Raw genomic sequence first — 17516 nt, forward strand, 5'->3', positions numbered from 1 at the left:
AGTGAGTCAGCGAGGCTAATTTAATTACAAAATGTCATATCTATATGGTGTCACTTGTAAACAATTTTTTTTTCATTCATTCATTCATAAATTCTGTGTATTCTAACAGTAGCTAAACTGCATCTATTAGGGCTGTGTCATTCAAGCAAACATTTGCCATCCAGCTTGATGAGCATTTGGTGAAAGATGTCAGGTTTTATACAGGTGATTGCAATCTGACCTTACTAAGGAAGTGGACAGAAGAGTAAGATTTATTATTGCGGGGGGAGGGAGGGAATAGTAATAAGAATTGAGTGACATGGATTATAGGTGATATTGCCATAAATGACTCAGATGGGGTATTGTAGACACCAGGTCACTTGCTGTTTGAGGTCAGTGAGGGTCTTGTGGGGGAGGTGGCAAACTGATACATTCTGGCACCAGACCTTCCTCCTTCACTTATAAAGGCTCTGTGAGTGGTAGGTACAAGAATAACACAGATTCCATTGGGGATATAAGGATATCTCCAAACAGGCGTCATCCAGTCAGCCCAAGTGAAGCTTTTATAGACTCCGCATTCGGCTACAAGGACAGAGCCCAGCTTCAGCACCTCTGACAGCTCCTGTACCAGCTTCAGAACCTTGGACAGCGACTGTGCACCGGCTCAACATCAAAGGACAGCACCTTGCCCAGTCTCAGCCGGACAGCTCCTGTAACAAGATTCAGCACCCCGGAGAGCTCCTGCGCCCAGATTCAGCGCCCCAGACAGCGCCTGTGCCCAGATTCAGCACCTCGGACAGCTTCAGTGTCTACACTCAGCACCTCGGACAGCAACAGCACCGCACCCACAATGGAAGGAGCCCTCGCTTTCTGGAGATACCGCACCCTCTTCTCCCTCATTCTCTGCACCCTGATCCTCTTCAAGGTCCATTCCCAGGCTGCCCCTTCCCAGCAGCACCCAGACACAGCCCCCGCCTCTAAAATATATCCCCGGGGCAGCCACTGGGCTGTAGGTAAGTGCATAGTCTCTACATCAGGGAATAGTTCTGGCTTATTCCGTTTATTAAATTAGTGGTTTAAGGAATGTTTAGGCAATTTGCAGCTCAATAGTTGTGTTGGAACTACAAGTTCCAGCAGGTTCTGTTTGCTGACAGGTACAGTTCCTCAGCTTCTGGAGAGCCACAGGTTGCCTGCCTCCCTGGAGGAAGGAAATGTAGAAAAGATGTAAAAGTACATTTAAGCGTTGTATATAGCACTAACTGCAATAATGATCATATTAATGAATCTTACACGCTTTTCTGATGCTGATTTGCGCAAAATGCCTTCACTACCAGGAATTATGTGTCTGTGTAGACAGACTCCCGGGGTCAGGCTTTGCAGAGACGTATGTAAATGTGAGACGAATTGCACACCGATATTTGTCATATGGCAAAGTCTTTACGGTAAAGGTCTGAATTTAGAAACAAATTATCACGTGAATTAAAATGCACACACACACAGGGGATAATGTCAGCAGATTGCACAGCTTGGGACATTGTACTGCATGTTCTGTAGTCTGTACCATAGCTTTATAAAGAGGTTCTGCAGTCGAGGAATGCACTGGCTACTGAGGCACATGTAGGCGGACTGTACAGAAACACGCTGGAGAACAAATGCCTATAAATGGAGATGTTTGTGAATATCCCATTTAAATAGGACAAACTAATTTAGTTCATACCGAAAACAAAATAGTTAAATAGTTCATGAAATACAAATGATTACGTTTTTGTTTGTTTGCTTGTTTTATTTTGATTATTTTGTTGTTGTTTTTTTGCATTAATGACACAAATTAATTACTGTATTTAAAAATACAAATGATTACGTATTTGTTTTATTGCTTGTTTTGGGTATTTTGTGGGTTTTTTGCATTAATGACAATATATTAATTACTGTAATTACTATATTTGGAGACGTTACCGATCCACCTGAATATAGTATAATGGTATTTAATGAATACATTATATATATATATACCATATAAAGGAAACGAAAGAGACATAAGAGTGAGTAATTGGCGGTGACAGTTCAGTGGACTGGTTACAACTGAATAAAATAAAATTAATATAGTTTTTTAAAATGCCAAAGTGAAATGTTACTGTCCAGTATCTAAAAAGTGGATGAAAATAAGAGAAGTACATTTACGATACCCAATTATTGAAGTTAAAATAAACATTTGAAGTAATCTATTCCTTCTATAATAGATCTTTTACTTAATTTTGTTTGTTTCTTCGTGAATTTATTTATTTTCAATAATTGGTTTGTTGCCATTTCTATTTCCTATAACTATAATTAGGGCTGAGTGTGTTTTTTATGTGCATGCATAACAAATAACAAACACTCTCAAATACAGTAGGTGCTATAATATACTGTAGGCAAACAAGAGCTGTAAACATGGATTGAATACTTATATCAATATTGCCAAATGTCTGTAGCAACCACAATGTCATTAATTACTTATATAAGGCGTGCAGTAGTAAAATACATTCGCAGATTTGTCTCGCACAAATAACCAATATATCTATGTTTTATATGTCCTATAAAGCCAGCTACAATGTAAGAACAAAGGGGCACTATCATCCGATCAGCATTGTTACTCTGACAGATGTTTTTGGCAGCACAATCAGCGTATGAAAGAAAGAGCATATATATATATATATATATATATATATATATATATATATATATACAGCCAGCAAATACAGCCAGCAAAGAAAGTGTATTGCTTGATGGAGGAAATGAGGAGGGTGCACTATGCAATATACAATAATAGTAATAGTGTCTCGAGCATAGGACGGGAATACTTTCAGTGTAGTGAATAAATAACTATCTTTAGAGGACTGAATTTAGCCACTGAAACCTGAGACTTGTTTGCTTATTAAATAGCCTCGTTTAGCCGTTACCGTAAAAAATATAAAATAAACATATATTGTATATACAATATTTGCATTCACTACTATAACGGATTTCTGCAGCTATTGCCCCTTGCAGCCTGTGACTCTGGTAGCTGAGGATGGGGAATCTGGTCGCTACCTACAGGCACCTTTGTGTCCCCTGTATCTTTTTCGGCTGTCAGTAATAACTCATGGATGCTCATTGCAGCCTAGACTTATTACATAGCAGCTAAAGCTGTCTGTGACCTCTAATATCCTACATATCACTGATGTCTCCCAAATAACTGCTTGTATCACCCTCCTTCAGGTCTAATATGAGTCACCACAGTAAGGGGACGATGTGATGGTGCTTGTGTCATATGTCTACATTGAGTAGTTTGTCATATCATTATTAGCATCTTACTAGAGCTGTGTGTATTTTATGCTCCCAAACTCAGCAAATGGAGTTCCCCTGAAAATTGCTGGTGTTAGAATAAATTGTTACACTGTTCCCTGTAAACTAAGCCATCTGGTTGATAGAGTAAAACTGAACTAGACAGGAAAAAGCCATCAGTATTTGAGGATGGCCCTTTTAATTGTTTCCTTTCTAGATTACTCAGTTTAGAAGGGACATTTTTTTGTTGCTTGTGTATGGCACTGCCAAAAAACCTTCCAGGTTCCTCCTTCTCCGCCCATCCAAGCTCATTAAAATTAGAAATGAGCTGAGGATGGGGAATCTGGCCGCTACCTAAGGGCACCTTTGTGCCCCCTGTATCTTTTTCGGCTGTCAGCTATAACTCACTTTTACTTGGTTCTTTTCGCTAAATTAGCGCAAGTTCAGATTTATCTTATTGGCTACCCAAAACACCTGAGAGACAAATAGCCCATAAGATGGCAGCTTTCAGATCCGAACATAACCGAGTATCTCATCTTTATTTGAAATATGAGGTCCATAGACAATTTTGGTATTTGGTGATCTCCTGCAGCAGATGTGTTGCACCAATATTTAAAGCACAGTGCTACCAATGTTGGTCCTTAAGCACCCTTCCCCTTAGCATTTCAGGTTTTAAAGATAACTATTATTATTATTAATAATAATAATAATCTTTATTTATAGGGCACCACAAGTGTTCTGCAGCGCTGTTCAGAGAGCAAAACAATAAGACAGTACAGGGTAAAACAGTAGAGTACAATACAGTGGACAAGTAACAATTAGCACTACAAATCTCAACACAGTCACTGAGGCAAGTTGTGCAATGGAAATATTCAGCGTAAGCTGAAACCCGTAGCTATTGGCATGGTCTAGGTCATAGGAGAGCAGTACAGGGGCAGAGAGCAGAATGTAGCTGGTGTACAAGAGAAGTAGGTAATGAGAACAGGAGAGAGGAGGGCCCTGGTCATATAGCTTACAGTCTGAAGGGAAGGGGGAGACAAACAGAAGACATAAGGAGTGAGCCAGTGTTAGGGGAGCTAAGGGCAGGAGCAGGAGTGAAAGAATTGGAGAGAGCAAGAGGGTGAGGTAGACTACGTGGTGACATGGTTAAGTTGCGGATGGTTTAGAGAGATATAGTATAAAAATACATTGTTTACTTGTGACTTACAGGTGTTTTAAGTTTGATTAGACCAACCATGTCTAAGGAGGGATATCCTTAAAATGTGGCCTCTTAGGAGGTTTTCAGAACAGGAGATGGAAACGATTGAAATAGACCAGGGAAGGAGATGTGTGGCACTCCAGCTGCTGTGGAGCTACACATCCCAGCATGCCCTGTCACTATTTTAGTAAACCCTAACAGCAAAACTGTGACAGGGTATGCTGGTATCTGTAGTTCCACAGCAGTTGGAGTGCCACATGTTGGCTACCCCCTGAAATAAATGATGACCTGATCTACCCATCATAAAAAAAAGGTATCTCCAACCAGTCGTGTTTTTTTGGTTTCTTTAATCATTCATAGGTGAGCTCATCTATTTTGCTGGGTCAGTAATTATCCCACCTGTTTCCACAGACAGAAATCCTGAAAACATGTCCTGTTTGGGGCACTTGATATTGTAGTTGAAAACTCCTCTAGTACACAAAGGGAGATGTGATATACAAAAACACAAAGAAAAGTGTTCTACACTGCACTTTCATTTTGATGGGGTAACTGCGAGTTAATATAAGTTAATTAACCTGATTTGACTTGTCTCTCTCTTCTGTTCCTCTCAAGGTCACCTAATGGGTAAAAAGAGTATAGAGGAATATCCTTATATGTACGATGGAGACAGGACCTCGGCCACTGGGTACTCCGAGGGAGACAAGCCCATGGATGGGTATCAGCAATGGAAAGAGGCGCTTCTCAGTTTATTGAGGATGTTAGAGGCCAGTGACAGCAGAAACACCCAGCCAGCGAGAGACACAAAGTTATATAACAGGAAGCTCTGGGACTCCGAGGAGAATAACAACTACAAAGAGGTGATTGATGGTATAATGTATAGTCACTAATCGCTTTATGTCACTGTGTAGCGAAGACCATAATTAATGTGTATGATGTATGGTGGCCAATGGAACCTTGCACATTATGCTACCAGAAAACTGGGGGCAAAAAAAGTTGAGTTGAAAATCAGTGTAGTGGATGGGAGGAATTATATTCAGTGTTACGTGCCATAGTCATCACAGCCATATTACTATCTATTACAGTACACAATCTTACCACATTTTGCCTAACATCTCTGCAGGGGGGTGCAAGGGAAAATTAGCAAAATGTTACTGGTCACAAAGTACTGTCTCTGACCATCTCGGTGGCCTTCGCAATAAATAAAATCTCCCCAATGAGTCTAAAATAATTCTATTAGTAAATTCCTTGAAATCAATGTTTTTGTGCAATTCTGGCAATTCGGAAGTGTCACCTGCAACTTTAAACACCGTATTACCCCATGTTATAATTATTTCTCTTAAGCCGGGTACATACCTATACAATTATCGGACCGATCTAGCTATTTCCGACCTGTTCGCTCCTACAAACCTGTTTCATCACCAGAGAACAGGTCATGTCTGAAGATCTGATCTAGTGTACTTCCTAAAATTGGACACACCAGGAAGTGTATATGCACAACCAACCATTCTGTCTGATGCTTTGGCAGCAGCGTAGCCTGATGTCTGTAAAGTGTGTTTGGAGTCACCATCTTTTCAGCAGATGGTTGTGTGAGATCAGGATTGCACATTGCAATGTAGATGGTAAAGGCTTGTACGCATGAATCTACAAGTGGAATTGTAAATGCCACTGCATCTAAAGCATGATTGTATAGATGTGTACTCAGATTTAGAGGTTATGGGAAACTTGAAAAATGTTGAATAATCACATGCATTCTATGTTATTTAAAATAGTATCATTGTGGTCTGTATTATTGCCATTTATGTTATACTTCTTTCACACTTGCTTCAATAACCGGGGTTGTTTCACGTGAACGGACAGCAACCCAGGTTACTGTGCAGCGTGAAAGGGCCAGGCTCAAATAACATGGGTCGAGCGACCTGGAATTTCAACCCTGGTAACAAGCAGGGTTGAACATGGGTTCAACCCGGCTCACGATGCAGTGTGAACGGGTAACCTGGGTGGATGCGGCCCAGGTCCCGTTCACTACATAGGAAGAGCTGGCACTTGGAGATGATCCCATCTACAAGCGCCAGCTTGGCACATGATGGCAGTGACGTCATTGACCCAATAAACTGGGTCAGGCCGCCAGTGAAAGGGGTCTCAGACGAGTAGCACCCAGGAATGACGTGTGAACAAAATTCCGGGTGTGACTCGGCATTAGGATGTGAAAGGGGTAAAATTCATGCATATAGCAGTACACAACATGACATAGGTATACTGTAGGATGAGGCACTGCTGACATGCTAATTCATCCTGATTAGAGCTCATCAGTGTAAGATAGAAATATGCTGTTCAGTATAATTTCAATCTGTCAAAGTCAATTAAGGTTATTTTAATAGACCTGAGGTGAATACTAGCAGTTTGCACAGGTCAGTCCTCATTAGGGTGAGCACCTGTCTGTAGGTAGATTTCTGTCTCAGCACTGTCATGATCTGAGTATTGACCTTAAAGACAGCCATGTGTGCAGTCTCAGGTTAGGTAACCTATGGAGTGAAATACTTATTTGCATTTGGCTACTACTAGTAGAGTTGGATTAGGACTTTGGGGGATGGGGGGGTTTAGCACACTTAAGAATGGGGGATCCCTATAGTCTACAATTAAGAGCATAGTATATGAAAGATACAGTAAGATAGATATTTAAAACCAGATTCTAAATAAAATAGATGTTTAAATAGATAAAAAAAATAATTAAAAGTAAAATATATAATAAACAATAGTATAAACCAACTATTTACTAATGGGTGTGTTTAACACTCTGAGGGAAGTAGCCCAAAAAAAAGCAATTTTCAGGGGATCCCTGCAAAAGCTAAATATGCCCAGGATGTAGGAACATGAAACTGTCAAATTTAACTAGATCCGGAAGAGACTATGGACTATTCTAACACAGATAACGCAGATCCCTATTTGTCACCCCTTACTGACGCATGCACAGTGCCATTATTCCTTACTGACACAAACACAGACTGACGGTAGAAACTTGCTTACTTCTAGCCCTTTGCCAGGACAGGGGATTTTTTGGAAGTTCTATCCCAGCTCTACAAAAATAATAAATTCATATGAAAATATTCATTTTTGCAATGTGAGTTGGGGCGTAATTATTACCTAAAGCTGCTTAAAAAATGCATTTGTGATACATTTTACTCTAAGTAATCCTTTGTATATATGATCAATGGAGTAATAGGATGTAGTCTAACAATTAGCTGTAAGGAACGCTTTGCACTACTAGTCCCAAACGTCAGCTATAATAAACCATAAACCTTAGGATGCACAAAATGAATATGCTGCTGGTAAATGGGATTTTCCTATCAAAAATACACAGATCAAATGCTAAAGGCAAGACACACTTCAGTAGCAGCCTTTCTTATGAAATTGTCACTGTCACATATTATTATGCTATCAGTTAGCTGCTACATGACCAAAGATATCGGTCGGTATGCAAGCTGCCCGGTATAAAAGCAGATGAATTGATGTTTTTATTTCTGGAGATCATTTGTGGAACATTTGTTCTGGATTTACCATGTGAAGATTACACACTCTTTGCCAGCTTTTATACAGGTACAGACTTAGGCCCTCATTCAGAGCCGTTCGCTATTTGCGGTCGTTCGTTTAAAAACAAGGGGTGGCTATTCAAATGATCCGTACGCACATTGCAGTCTGTTCACACCTCTAAGTCTGAACGAACGAGCAAAACATACGCTCGTTTATTTGTTAAAAACGCCCCCTGGCCGCACGCATCCTACGTCATGTCCGCTATTTATTAGATTAATCGAGTACATCGACCAGCGTATGAACTGCTCGCTATTCTTGTGGTTGGTGTTTGCTACCACAAATTTGCGAGCAGTTCTGGCTATAAAATAACCCAGTGACGTGGTCAATGACGCTGCTGTTTTAAATATACACACCCATAAAACGCCCGTTTTGACCTTTAAACACGCCTGCGTTCGGATCTCCACTCCCCATTTTCAAGCACCTTCCCCTGTTACCACCCACATACGCCTCATTCTGTCACTCAAAATAGCAGGCACTCGCTATATAGCGTACAAAGGATTTTCGGCCGCACTGACTGGTTCGCGCATGCGTACTAAAAAGCGTACGCATGCGCAGATGTGCAAACATCGCTCGGAACGAGCGTACTGCCGCTAACGAGCGGCTCTGAATGAGGGCCTTAGGCCCTAATTCAGGGCTCGCTCTGAATCAGGGCGTTCCTATTTTTTTTTATTCCGGCCTCCAGACCGCTCACACAGCTGTGGGTGACCACCCACAGCTTGTGCGAGCTGCCCGGCGATGGTCGCAATTATCGCGACCATCGGCATTGTGAGGAGACCCTTGTGGTAGGGTCTCAGCACTCGCAATTCCAAGTGGACTTCAAGCTCTAACAGAGCCGGAAGTCCACTACTGACATCACGAGTGATGCCAGTAGGGACGCCCACAAACGGCAGCCGTTCCTTCGGGAACGCCTCTGTTTGTTCAGCCACCCCCCCCTTCCCGCCTACAAAACGGGGCGAGCTGTCGATCAACATCAACAGCCGCCCCATTTTGCTGTGAGCCCCGTTGTGAGTGAAGGTCTCACTCGCTACGGGGCGAGCACACGCGCACTGCGCATGCCGTGTGCACTTAGCCACCATCGACCCGCTTGCGAGCGGGTCTGAATCAGGCCCTTATTCAAAAAGCTACTAACACATTCACCTCTGCTTGGTGCTGGACCACTAGCTGTCAGATTAGTGCCCCAGGGAAGGGATGGGGTGGGGGTATGTGGCTGAGGAAGCTGGCTCTGACTATTAGTGATGAGATTTGTGCGACCCCCTGACATTATTCACTTTGTGAGGTTTTCTCCTTAGTACCTCACATGCCAAGCAGAAGATACCTAAAGGCCCCCCTACACGGTGCGATACTTTTAATGATCTGGCCATTTTTGTCCAATTAGAACGACAAATCGTTTAAAAAGTGCTGTGTGTGAGCATGACAAAGATGCGCGCTCCCGCTGTTGTTGATCGTGGTCGCTGATCAATTGAACCTGCAAAAAGGTATCGACCTATCGTTCACAATTTGGCACACATCGTTCCGTGTCTATGCACGATGAATGATACGATGGACGATATGTTGTCACTTTTCTTGGCCACTCCCCTCCGCTATTTTGTTCCAGCATCGTGAGGATGTTTGCTGCAAATGATATATATCATCAACGATCTGCAGTTGTTTACAACTCCTTCTATATCGTTTGATCATTTGTACAATCGTTCCATGTGTGGGCACAATATCGTTTGTCCGGGAGTGTACAGGAATTCAAGGGAAATCACATAAAAATCGATGTTGTGTTTCTGGGGCACATTAACCGATATTTTAAAAAAATATCAAAAATATGTTAGTAAATGTGTGATGTAGCCCCAGAAGCAAAACATCGATGTTGATCCATTTTGATCGATTTTCATTTATTTTAAATCGATCAAAATCCAATTAAAATCGACCTTTAGTAAATATAACCTTTGTCTACACAATCAGGGAGTAACAGTGTGTCTGTTAGCGGTGCTCTTGCCCAACATCTATAGCTGACCCCTCTGATCCTCACAGAAGGATGAGATTCAATACTTGTGGTTACTCATAGTGACAACTGATGGATTTATACTGAGTAAGGATGAAAATGGTCTTTCTCGCCTTGTGTCTCCTGTGTGTGTGCGCCGTCATTTATATTTCTTACGGAAGATGTAATCGTTCATAATGGCTGCCCCTCTCCATTGTTGTTGTAGAACAAGTTATTGTATTAGGCGATTAGGGGGCCTATTAATCAAGCTTTTATTTCATAAAATGATGTAGAAACTGCCCTTTCTGCATAAATGTATGAATTGTAGCTATTTACTACTAATAGCACAATGCAGGAGGTTTCATAGGAATCTCTTGCAGAAGGCTAATTAGCACTGCAGATCGCAGCCCCCATTATTATTATTGGGGACTACGATCTGACCCCTATCTACCAAGTTTTGCCCCGTTAGTTTAACCATAGATGGTGTATACCACAGTAAGTCTATGGAGGCAATCTGGCAGAAGTGAGATCTTCCGCTCTCTCTCCTTCTGTCTCCAGCCGGTTCTGGAAACAAACAATGAACGCAGGGAAAGGAGGGACAAGATAGAAACTTTCACATATATCAAGGGTTTTATCAAGGTGCAGGAGGGAGACATTCTTCAGAAGAAGAGAAGTACTAGAACATAAGGACGTGCACTGAGACTGGGGGGAGGGAGAATCAAGGGAAATCTGAGGAAAAACTACTTCACAGAAAGGGTAGTAGCTCTGTAAAGCGCTGCGGAATATGGCCCTCATTCAGACCCACTCGCGAGCGGCTGTTGACTGACAGCACGCCCCCTTTGGTGGGCGTGCCGGGGGCGTGCCTGCCAGACGGAGGCGTTCCCAAGGGAACGCCTACCGTCTGAAGCCGGCCCCACTGACATCACTAGTGATGTCAGTGGGAGTGATTTTGGCTCTGATAGAGCCAAAATCACTCCTGGCCTTGCGGTTGAAAAACTTAACCGCAGGCTTCTGCTCGCAGTTTCGATGGTCGCGATGGTCAAGACCATCGCGACCATCAATCTGCACGCTCGTATATGCTGTGGGTGGTGACCCACAGCTATACGAGCGTCCAGGAGGACACTCCATATTAATGGAGGTGGGCCCTGATTCAGAGTGAGCGCTCTGGTCAGAGTGTCCAGCTCTGAATCAGGGCCTATGTGTGCACTATATAAATAACTGGTACTAATAATAATAATAACAGTAATAAGTGGAATAGCCTCTCATCAGACGTGGTAGAGGCTAACACAGTAGAGCAATTCAAACATGCTCGGGTTATGCATAAGGATATCCTTAATAAAGAACTAAGGATCGAATAGTGGGCTTGCTTCAGAGCCGGACGCTATTTGCGCTCTCGCTCGTTCAGAAAAAGTTGCCGGATATTTAAATAGAGTGCGTGCTCTTTGCGGTCTGTTGACGCCTCTATGTCTGAGCGAGCGAACGAAACATGCGCTCGCTACTTTGTAAAGACGCCCCTTGGCCGCTCGCATCATACGTCATCTCCGCTATTTATTTGATTAATCGAGTACATCGAAAGGCGTCTGAACTGCTCGCAGTGCTTGTGGTTGGATTTTAGTACTGCAATCATGCGAACAGTTCAGGCTAAGAAACAACCAAGTGACGTGGCCGATGACGCTGCTTTGTTAATTATGCACACCCTTAAAACGCCCGTTTTGACTGTTTGGCACGCCTGCGTTCGGATCACCACTCCCCGTTTTCAAGCACCTTCCCCTGTTACCACCTACAAACACCTCATCCTGTCACTCAAATTAGCAGGCAATCGCTATTTTGCGAGCGCTCGATTTCTGACCACAATGACTGGTTGGCGCATGCGCATTACGACCCATACGCATGCGCAGTTGTGCGAACATCGCTCGGAGCGACCGAGCGGCCGCTTACGAGCGGCTCTGAATCAGGCCCAGTGTCTCAGAAACTTTCGGGTTACCATAAAAAACGGCAGACTAGAGGGCCCAAATCGTTCTTATATGCCGTTTCGATGGCCACTACTGTGCCTCAACTATCAGGAATGCAGTCTCACAGTTCACAAGGTCCTGGGTTCATATCCTGCTGAACACACAGTGCTTTGTATAGTGGGACTGTGGAGCTGATTCAGAGCCGCTGGCACGATGTGTATGCAAATTGCGTAGGCAGTGCCATCGGACAGCAATACATTAGCACGCCCAGTATTTCTTAGAGAGCGATCACATAGTGTATGCAGACACCCACCAGCCTGTCTTAAGACGTCCACTTGTGCACGTCATGTCCAGGAAGTGTATGCAACCATCGTTACATTGGATGCTATCGCAGCACTTCAGGTTGACCATAACCTACCGCAAGCACTGCGAGCACTTCAGTGTAATAACAAGCCAGGTGACGTGTACTATGATGCTGTCTTATAATTATGCACACCTCTAACACGCCGTTGAGATGCTCAGGCACGCCTGCGTTTGCACTTCCACTCCCCCATTTTTACTGGCCACCCCGTTACCACCTACAAACGGCTTCCCCTGTCACTCACTCTACTGGGCTGTCTATGTGCAGCGAGCGAATGCATTGTGACTTTTTACTAAGGTATGCGCATGCGCACTGTGACACATACACACTGCATACCATCGGCAGCAGCGAGCATTTGCATCTTAGCGAGTGGGTGTGAATGAGCTCCTGTGATAGTATCCCTGACTTCCAACAGGGTTTGTTCCTGGAGCAAATGGCTAATTTTTTGGATTTGCTTCTAACTCTGAATCAGGCCCCCAATGAGCAATTAAACCTAAAATACAAGCTGATTTCTAGTCATATGGCAGCTTAATACACACTTCTTATTCCTTATGCCAGTAGTAGTATCAGTGTGCCCTTGTGCTGGTATACCAAGTGTCAGTGTGCCATTGTTCTAGTATACCAAGTGTCAGTGTGTCATTGTTCTAGAATCCCAAGTTTAACTGTATCATTGTCCTGCGACCCCAAATGTCAGTGTGCCATTGTTCTGGGACCCCAAGTGTCATTGTGTCATTGTTCTGGGACCCCAAGTGTCATTGTGTCATTGTTCTGGGACCCCAAGTGTCAGTGTGCCATTGTTCTGGGACCCCAAGTGTCATTGTGTCATGGTTCTGGGACCCCAAGTGGCAGTGTGCCATTGTTCTGGGACCCCAAGTGTCAGTGTGCCATTGTTCTGGGAACCCAAGTGTCATTGTGCCATTGTTCTGGGAACCCAAGTGTCATTGTGTCATTGTTCTGGGACCTCAAGTGTCAGTGTACCATTATCCTGGGACCCCAAGTGTCAGCGTGTCATTGTTCTGTGACCTCAAGTGTCAGTGTGCCATTGTTCTGGGACCCCCAAGTGTCAGTGTGCCATTGTTCTGGGACCCCAAGTGTCATTGTGTCATTGTTCTGGGACCCCAAATGTCACTGTATCATTGTCCTGTGACCCCAAATGTCAGTGTGCCATTGTTCTGGGACCCCAAGTATCAGTGTGCCATTGTTCTGGGACCCCAAGTGTCAGTATGCCATTGTTCTGGGACCGCAAATGTCACTGTGCCATTGTTCTCGGACTCCCAAGTTTCAGCGTGCCATTGTTCTGGGACCCCAAGTGTCATTGTGTCATTGTTCTAGATCCCAAATGTCAGTGTGCTATTATCCTGGGACACTCAGTATCAGTGTGCCATTGTTCTGGGACCCCCAATTGTCAGTATATCATTGTCCTGGGACCCCCAAGTGTCAGTGTGTCATTGTTCTGGGTCCACAGGTGTCAGTGTATCATTGTTCTGGGACCCTCAGTATCAGTCTGCCATTGTCCTGGGACCACCAAGTGTCAGTGTATCATTGTTCTGGGGCCCTCAGTATCAGTGTGCCATTGTCTTGGGACCCCCAAGTGTCAGTGTGTCATTGTTCTGGGACCACCAAGTGTCAGTGTGTCATTATCCCGGGACCCCCAAGTGTCAGTGTGTCATTATTCTGGGTCTACAGGTGTCAGCATGCCGTTGTCCTGGGATCCCCAAGTGTAAAGGTGCCATTGTTCTTGGACCCCCAAATGTCAGTGTGTCATTGTCCTGGGCCCCTAAGTGTCAGCATGCCCAGACATTACTGTGACCAAAATGAGACCCCAGCCCAAAGTTTGCTCATTTCTGCCATATACAACTTGCCTTTGACATTTCTAACTTTGCTGATCTTTGACACAATTGTATCAGAATTGCAGCTAGATAGCGTCACCAAATCACCCAACAACAAACAGTGCCACAAACGTGCCTAATGCTTTCCACAGAGTACAGCACGACATAATATTGGAGTGTGTGATAATATTGGTGTGTGAGTGCTGGTACATTTGTGCATAGTGCCAGCTGTAGTTGTTCTCCACATTGAACATATATATACTTTCATTGTATTCCCAGATGCTGGAATTCTTGTACCAAATGATGAAGGAGAACGCACAAAGCTGAGGCCACTGGGAGGACGCGGTTTGTACCATGGAAGAGCTTATGTTTCACAAGCATTCGATTGTACCAGATAACTGAGATTTTATTTATGTAAATGATACTTTTGTGTAAATGATATATACGTTTCCTTGTTACAATCTTATCAAACCCACATTTCCAATGCACGGAATTACTTGCCTGATCTGTAAATAATGGTCGAGGAAGGGTCTTCCAGTTACACGGTTATATTTTAGCACCTGGCAATTTCATCTTTTTAGTTTGTAGACACAGAATATTTTGACATTCACAATAAAAGCTGAAACAAATAAATTGCAGAGAGTGTCATTGCTCCTTGTTATCAGAACCAAGGGCCTGATTCAGAGCCGTTCGCTATTTGCGGTCGTTCGTTCAAAAACAAGGGGTGGCTATTCAAATGATTAGTTCGCAAATTGCAGTCTGTTCACACCTCTAAGTCTGAACGAGCGAGCAAAACATACGCTCGTTTATTTGTTAAAAACGCCCCCTGGCCGCTCGCACCATACGTCATGTCCGCTATTTATTAGATTAATCGAGTACATCGACCAGCGTTTGAACTGCTCGCTATTCTTGTGGTTGGTTTTTGCTACTACAAACTTGCGAGCAGTTCTGGCTATAAAATAACCCAGTGACGTGGTCAATGACGCTGCTGTATTAATTATGCACACCCATAAAACGCCCGTTTTGACCTTTAAGCACGCCTGCGTTCGGATTTCCACTCCCCATTTTCAAGCACCTTCCCCTGTTACCACCCACATACGCCTCATTCTGTCACTCAAAATAGCAGGCATTCGCTATATTGCGAGCACATGAATTTCGGCCGCACTGACTGGTTCGCGCATGCGTATAACGATCCGTACGCATGCGCAGATGTGCGAACATCGCTCGGAAAGAGCATACTGCCGCTAGCGAGAGGCTCTGAATGAGGGCCCAAGTGCGGCCGTTTGAAAGAAGCATAAACTGAGTTTCGTCATTGAAGGCGATGTCACTACATAAAGGAATGTTCTGCCTGTTGCCTTCACATTACGGTAACTGCACCAAAGCATATTTCCATGTGCCCGTACTCATTCTGGAAACTTCCCAATAAAATCAACCGGTGCCTGCATTCATGCCACTCTGATTTATGGAACCGGTAAAACTGTCCAACCTACTACCAGGTTAGCATCACCCAGAGGTAACACCGCCATTGCTATGGAGGCTGGAGGTGAATGGAGGCTCCTAGACACTGTAAGTCACCCATAGTTTTATTATTTTAAACACCACTCTTAAGCTTAACTTAACTAAATAAATAAGACACAGACAACTGTATAGAATTGGAAAAAGAGGTTGCAGCCAATTTATTTATATAAATTAGAATTTAATTAATTAATTAGTCCTGGTGGTGAAAAAGCAGTGCTACCTCGGTCTACAGCTTGTAATTAATTATTCGCTTTACCAAAATGGGGTGGAGTTATCCACCCCGCGCGCTAGCCATCCTGGGTAGTACCACCTCCTCTTAACTAGCTGGTCCCTCCCTAGGATGAAGACCTGGTTCTCCCCTAAAGTAGCCGACTCACCTCTCTCAAAGGGGTAATGCTAGCCAAGTTCAGCTGCGCTAAATGGAGCCGCCGAGGAGCACTGCTTTCCGCCTGCTACGCCTCACCTGCTGGAACAAGAAATACAATATATTCCAACGAAAAACGTATTGGTACAAACCAATTTCTCAGAACAAATAAATATTGGTACAAACCAATTTATGAATATGCCGGGTGGGTGGGGATCACAAACTGGAAAGAAGCAGTTGACTCCTCCTCCAGCCTTAATATATTAGTGCTAAACCCCATCTCAACGGGGCAGCTAATAGGCTAACAGAATGTGACTGACAACTGACCTCTACCAACTGTAAACTATCAACAAAAACCAGCTCTAACTAGTACTGTACGAAATAAAATACAGGGTGCTTATATCTTCTCAAGCTTATTAAAGCATTCGAATATTTTAAACCTTGCAACGGAAAATCTTGAGCGAAGTGAGAAGCTCTAGTAACTTAACATCCCTATTAAAAGGGCTGATCCAGAGGGAGCTGTAGCACTGCACAGTATCAACGAACAAAAGCAGTGTAGAATTATAACATGCAGTAACATTGATTTAATATAAAGACCTACAGTATAGTTTGGAATCTAACAAAGCTGCAACATTATACGCAGCTGCTGTGTGGCGTAATTCGTTGTGTCTTCAGATCTGACTACAGTACAGTGCAGGCCAATCATAAGATCCAGCGGCTGACACCATGCTTCTGGATGCGGCGGGGGAATGATATATCGGACGGTCATACACCAAACCGTGCAGCCTGATACATCGTCTAGTGTGTACCCGGCTTATCTGTTGCATGCAATTAAATCAAACTAGAGGTCAATTCAACTAGGTGTGAATTTCGGGTGATGCGCGCAATGTGGCATTGCAATGGTGTTGGAACACTGTAAACGGCACATTATATCGCACAGACTTACCCCTAAATAGTGTCATTTAGTTCATTGTCCTGTAGGGGTACATATTAAAATATGCAATTTAGGGGCAATACAGTTCTGGCATCACTCCTAATTGAATGAGTCCTAAAAGTGAAAAATGGGGAGTGATATAAATACACTTAACAGCTGTATAAACAAAACCACTTCAAATACCAATAATAGGCATTAAAACGGGATGCAGTCATATGACCATCGGCCGCAAGGCCGCCGGTCACAATCCCGACGCTGGACTGAACAAGGTAAGTACAGTCCACTCGTCCTCATAGCCGCTGGGGGGGGTTAGGTTTAGGGCACACCAGGGGGATTTAGGGTTAGGCACCCCCCACGGGAGGGTTAGGGTTAGGCTAGGGGAAGGGGGTTATGTTAGGGCTAGGTTAGGTTTAGGGAGTGGGGAGGGGGGGTTAGGTTTAGGCACCTCAGGGGGGAGGTTAGGGTTAGGCACTAAGGGGGGAGGTTAGGTTTAGACACCCCTAAAGGAGGGTTAGGGTTAG

The 17516-nt window shown here is 43.7% G+C and overlaps 1 protein-coding gene across 1 annotated transcript; it reads left to right on the plus strand.

Moving 5' to 3' along the window:
• The first annotated feature begins 490 nt into the window (after window positions 1-490).
• On the plus strand, window positions 491-14783 carry GRP (gastrin releasing peptide). Its single transcript, XM_088476532.1, has 3 exons — window positions 491-992; window positions 5093-5337; window positions 14459-14783. Exons 1-3 carry the CDS (start codon window positions 830-832, stop codon window positions 14504-14506), a joined length of 456 nt encoding a protein of 151 aa, XP_088332658.1. The 5' UTR covers window positions 491-829; the 3' UTR covers window positions 14507-14783.
• The last annotated feature ends 2733 nt before the right edge of the window (window positions 14784-17516 follow it).

Source organism: Taudactylus pleione, unplaced genomic scaffold (genome assembly GCF_031769625.1).
Source record: "Taudactylus pleione unplaced genomic scaffold, aTauple2 ptg000189l, whole genome shotgun sequence".
Lineage (NCBI taxonomy): Eukaryota > Metazoa > Chordata > Amphibia > Anura > Myobatrachidae > Taudactylus > Taudactylus pleione.

Bases quoted from the DNA above. Each gene is read 5' to 3' on its own strand.
- GRP (XM_088476532.1), top strand. From the start codon at position 830: ATGGAAGGAGCCCTCGCTTTCTGGAGATACCGCACCCTCTTCTCCCTC. The intron at 993-5,092 runs GTAAGTGCATAG...GTTCCTCTCAAG, and splicing joins GGGCAGCCACTGGGCTGTAG to GTCACCTAATGGGTAAAAAG. The intron at 5,338-14,458 runs GTGATTGATGGT...TTGTATTCCCAG, and splicing joins AGAATAACAACTACAAAGAG to ATGCTGGAATTCTTGTACCA.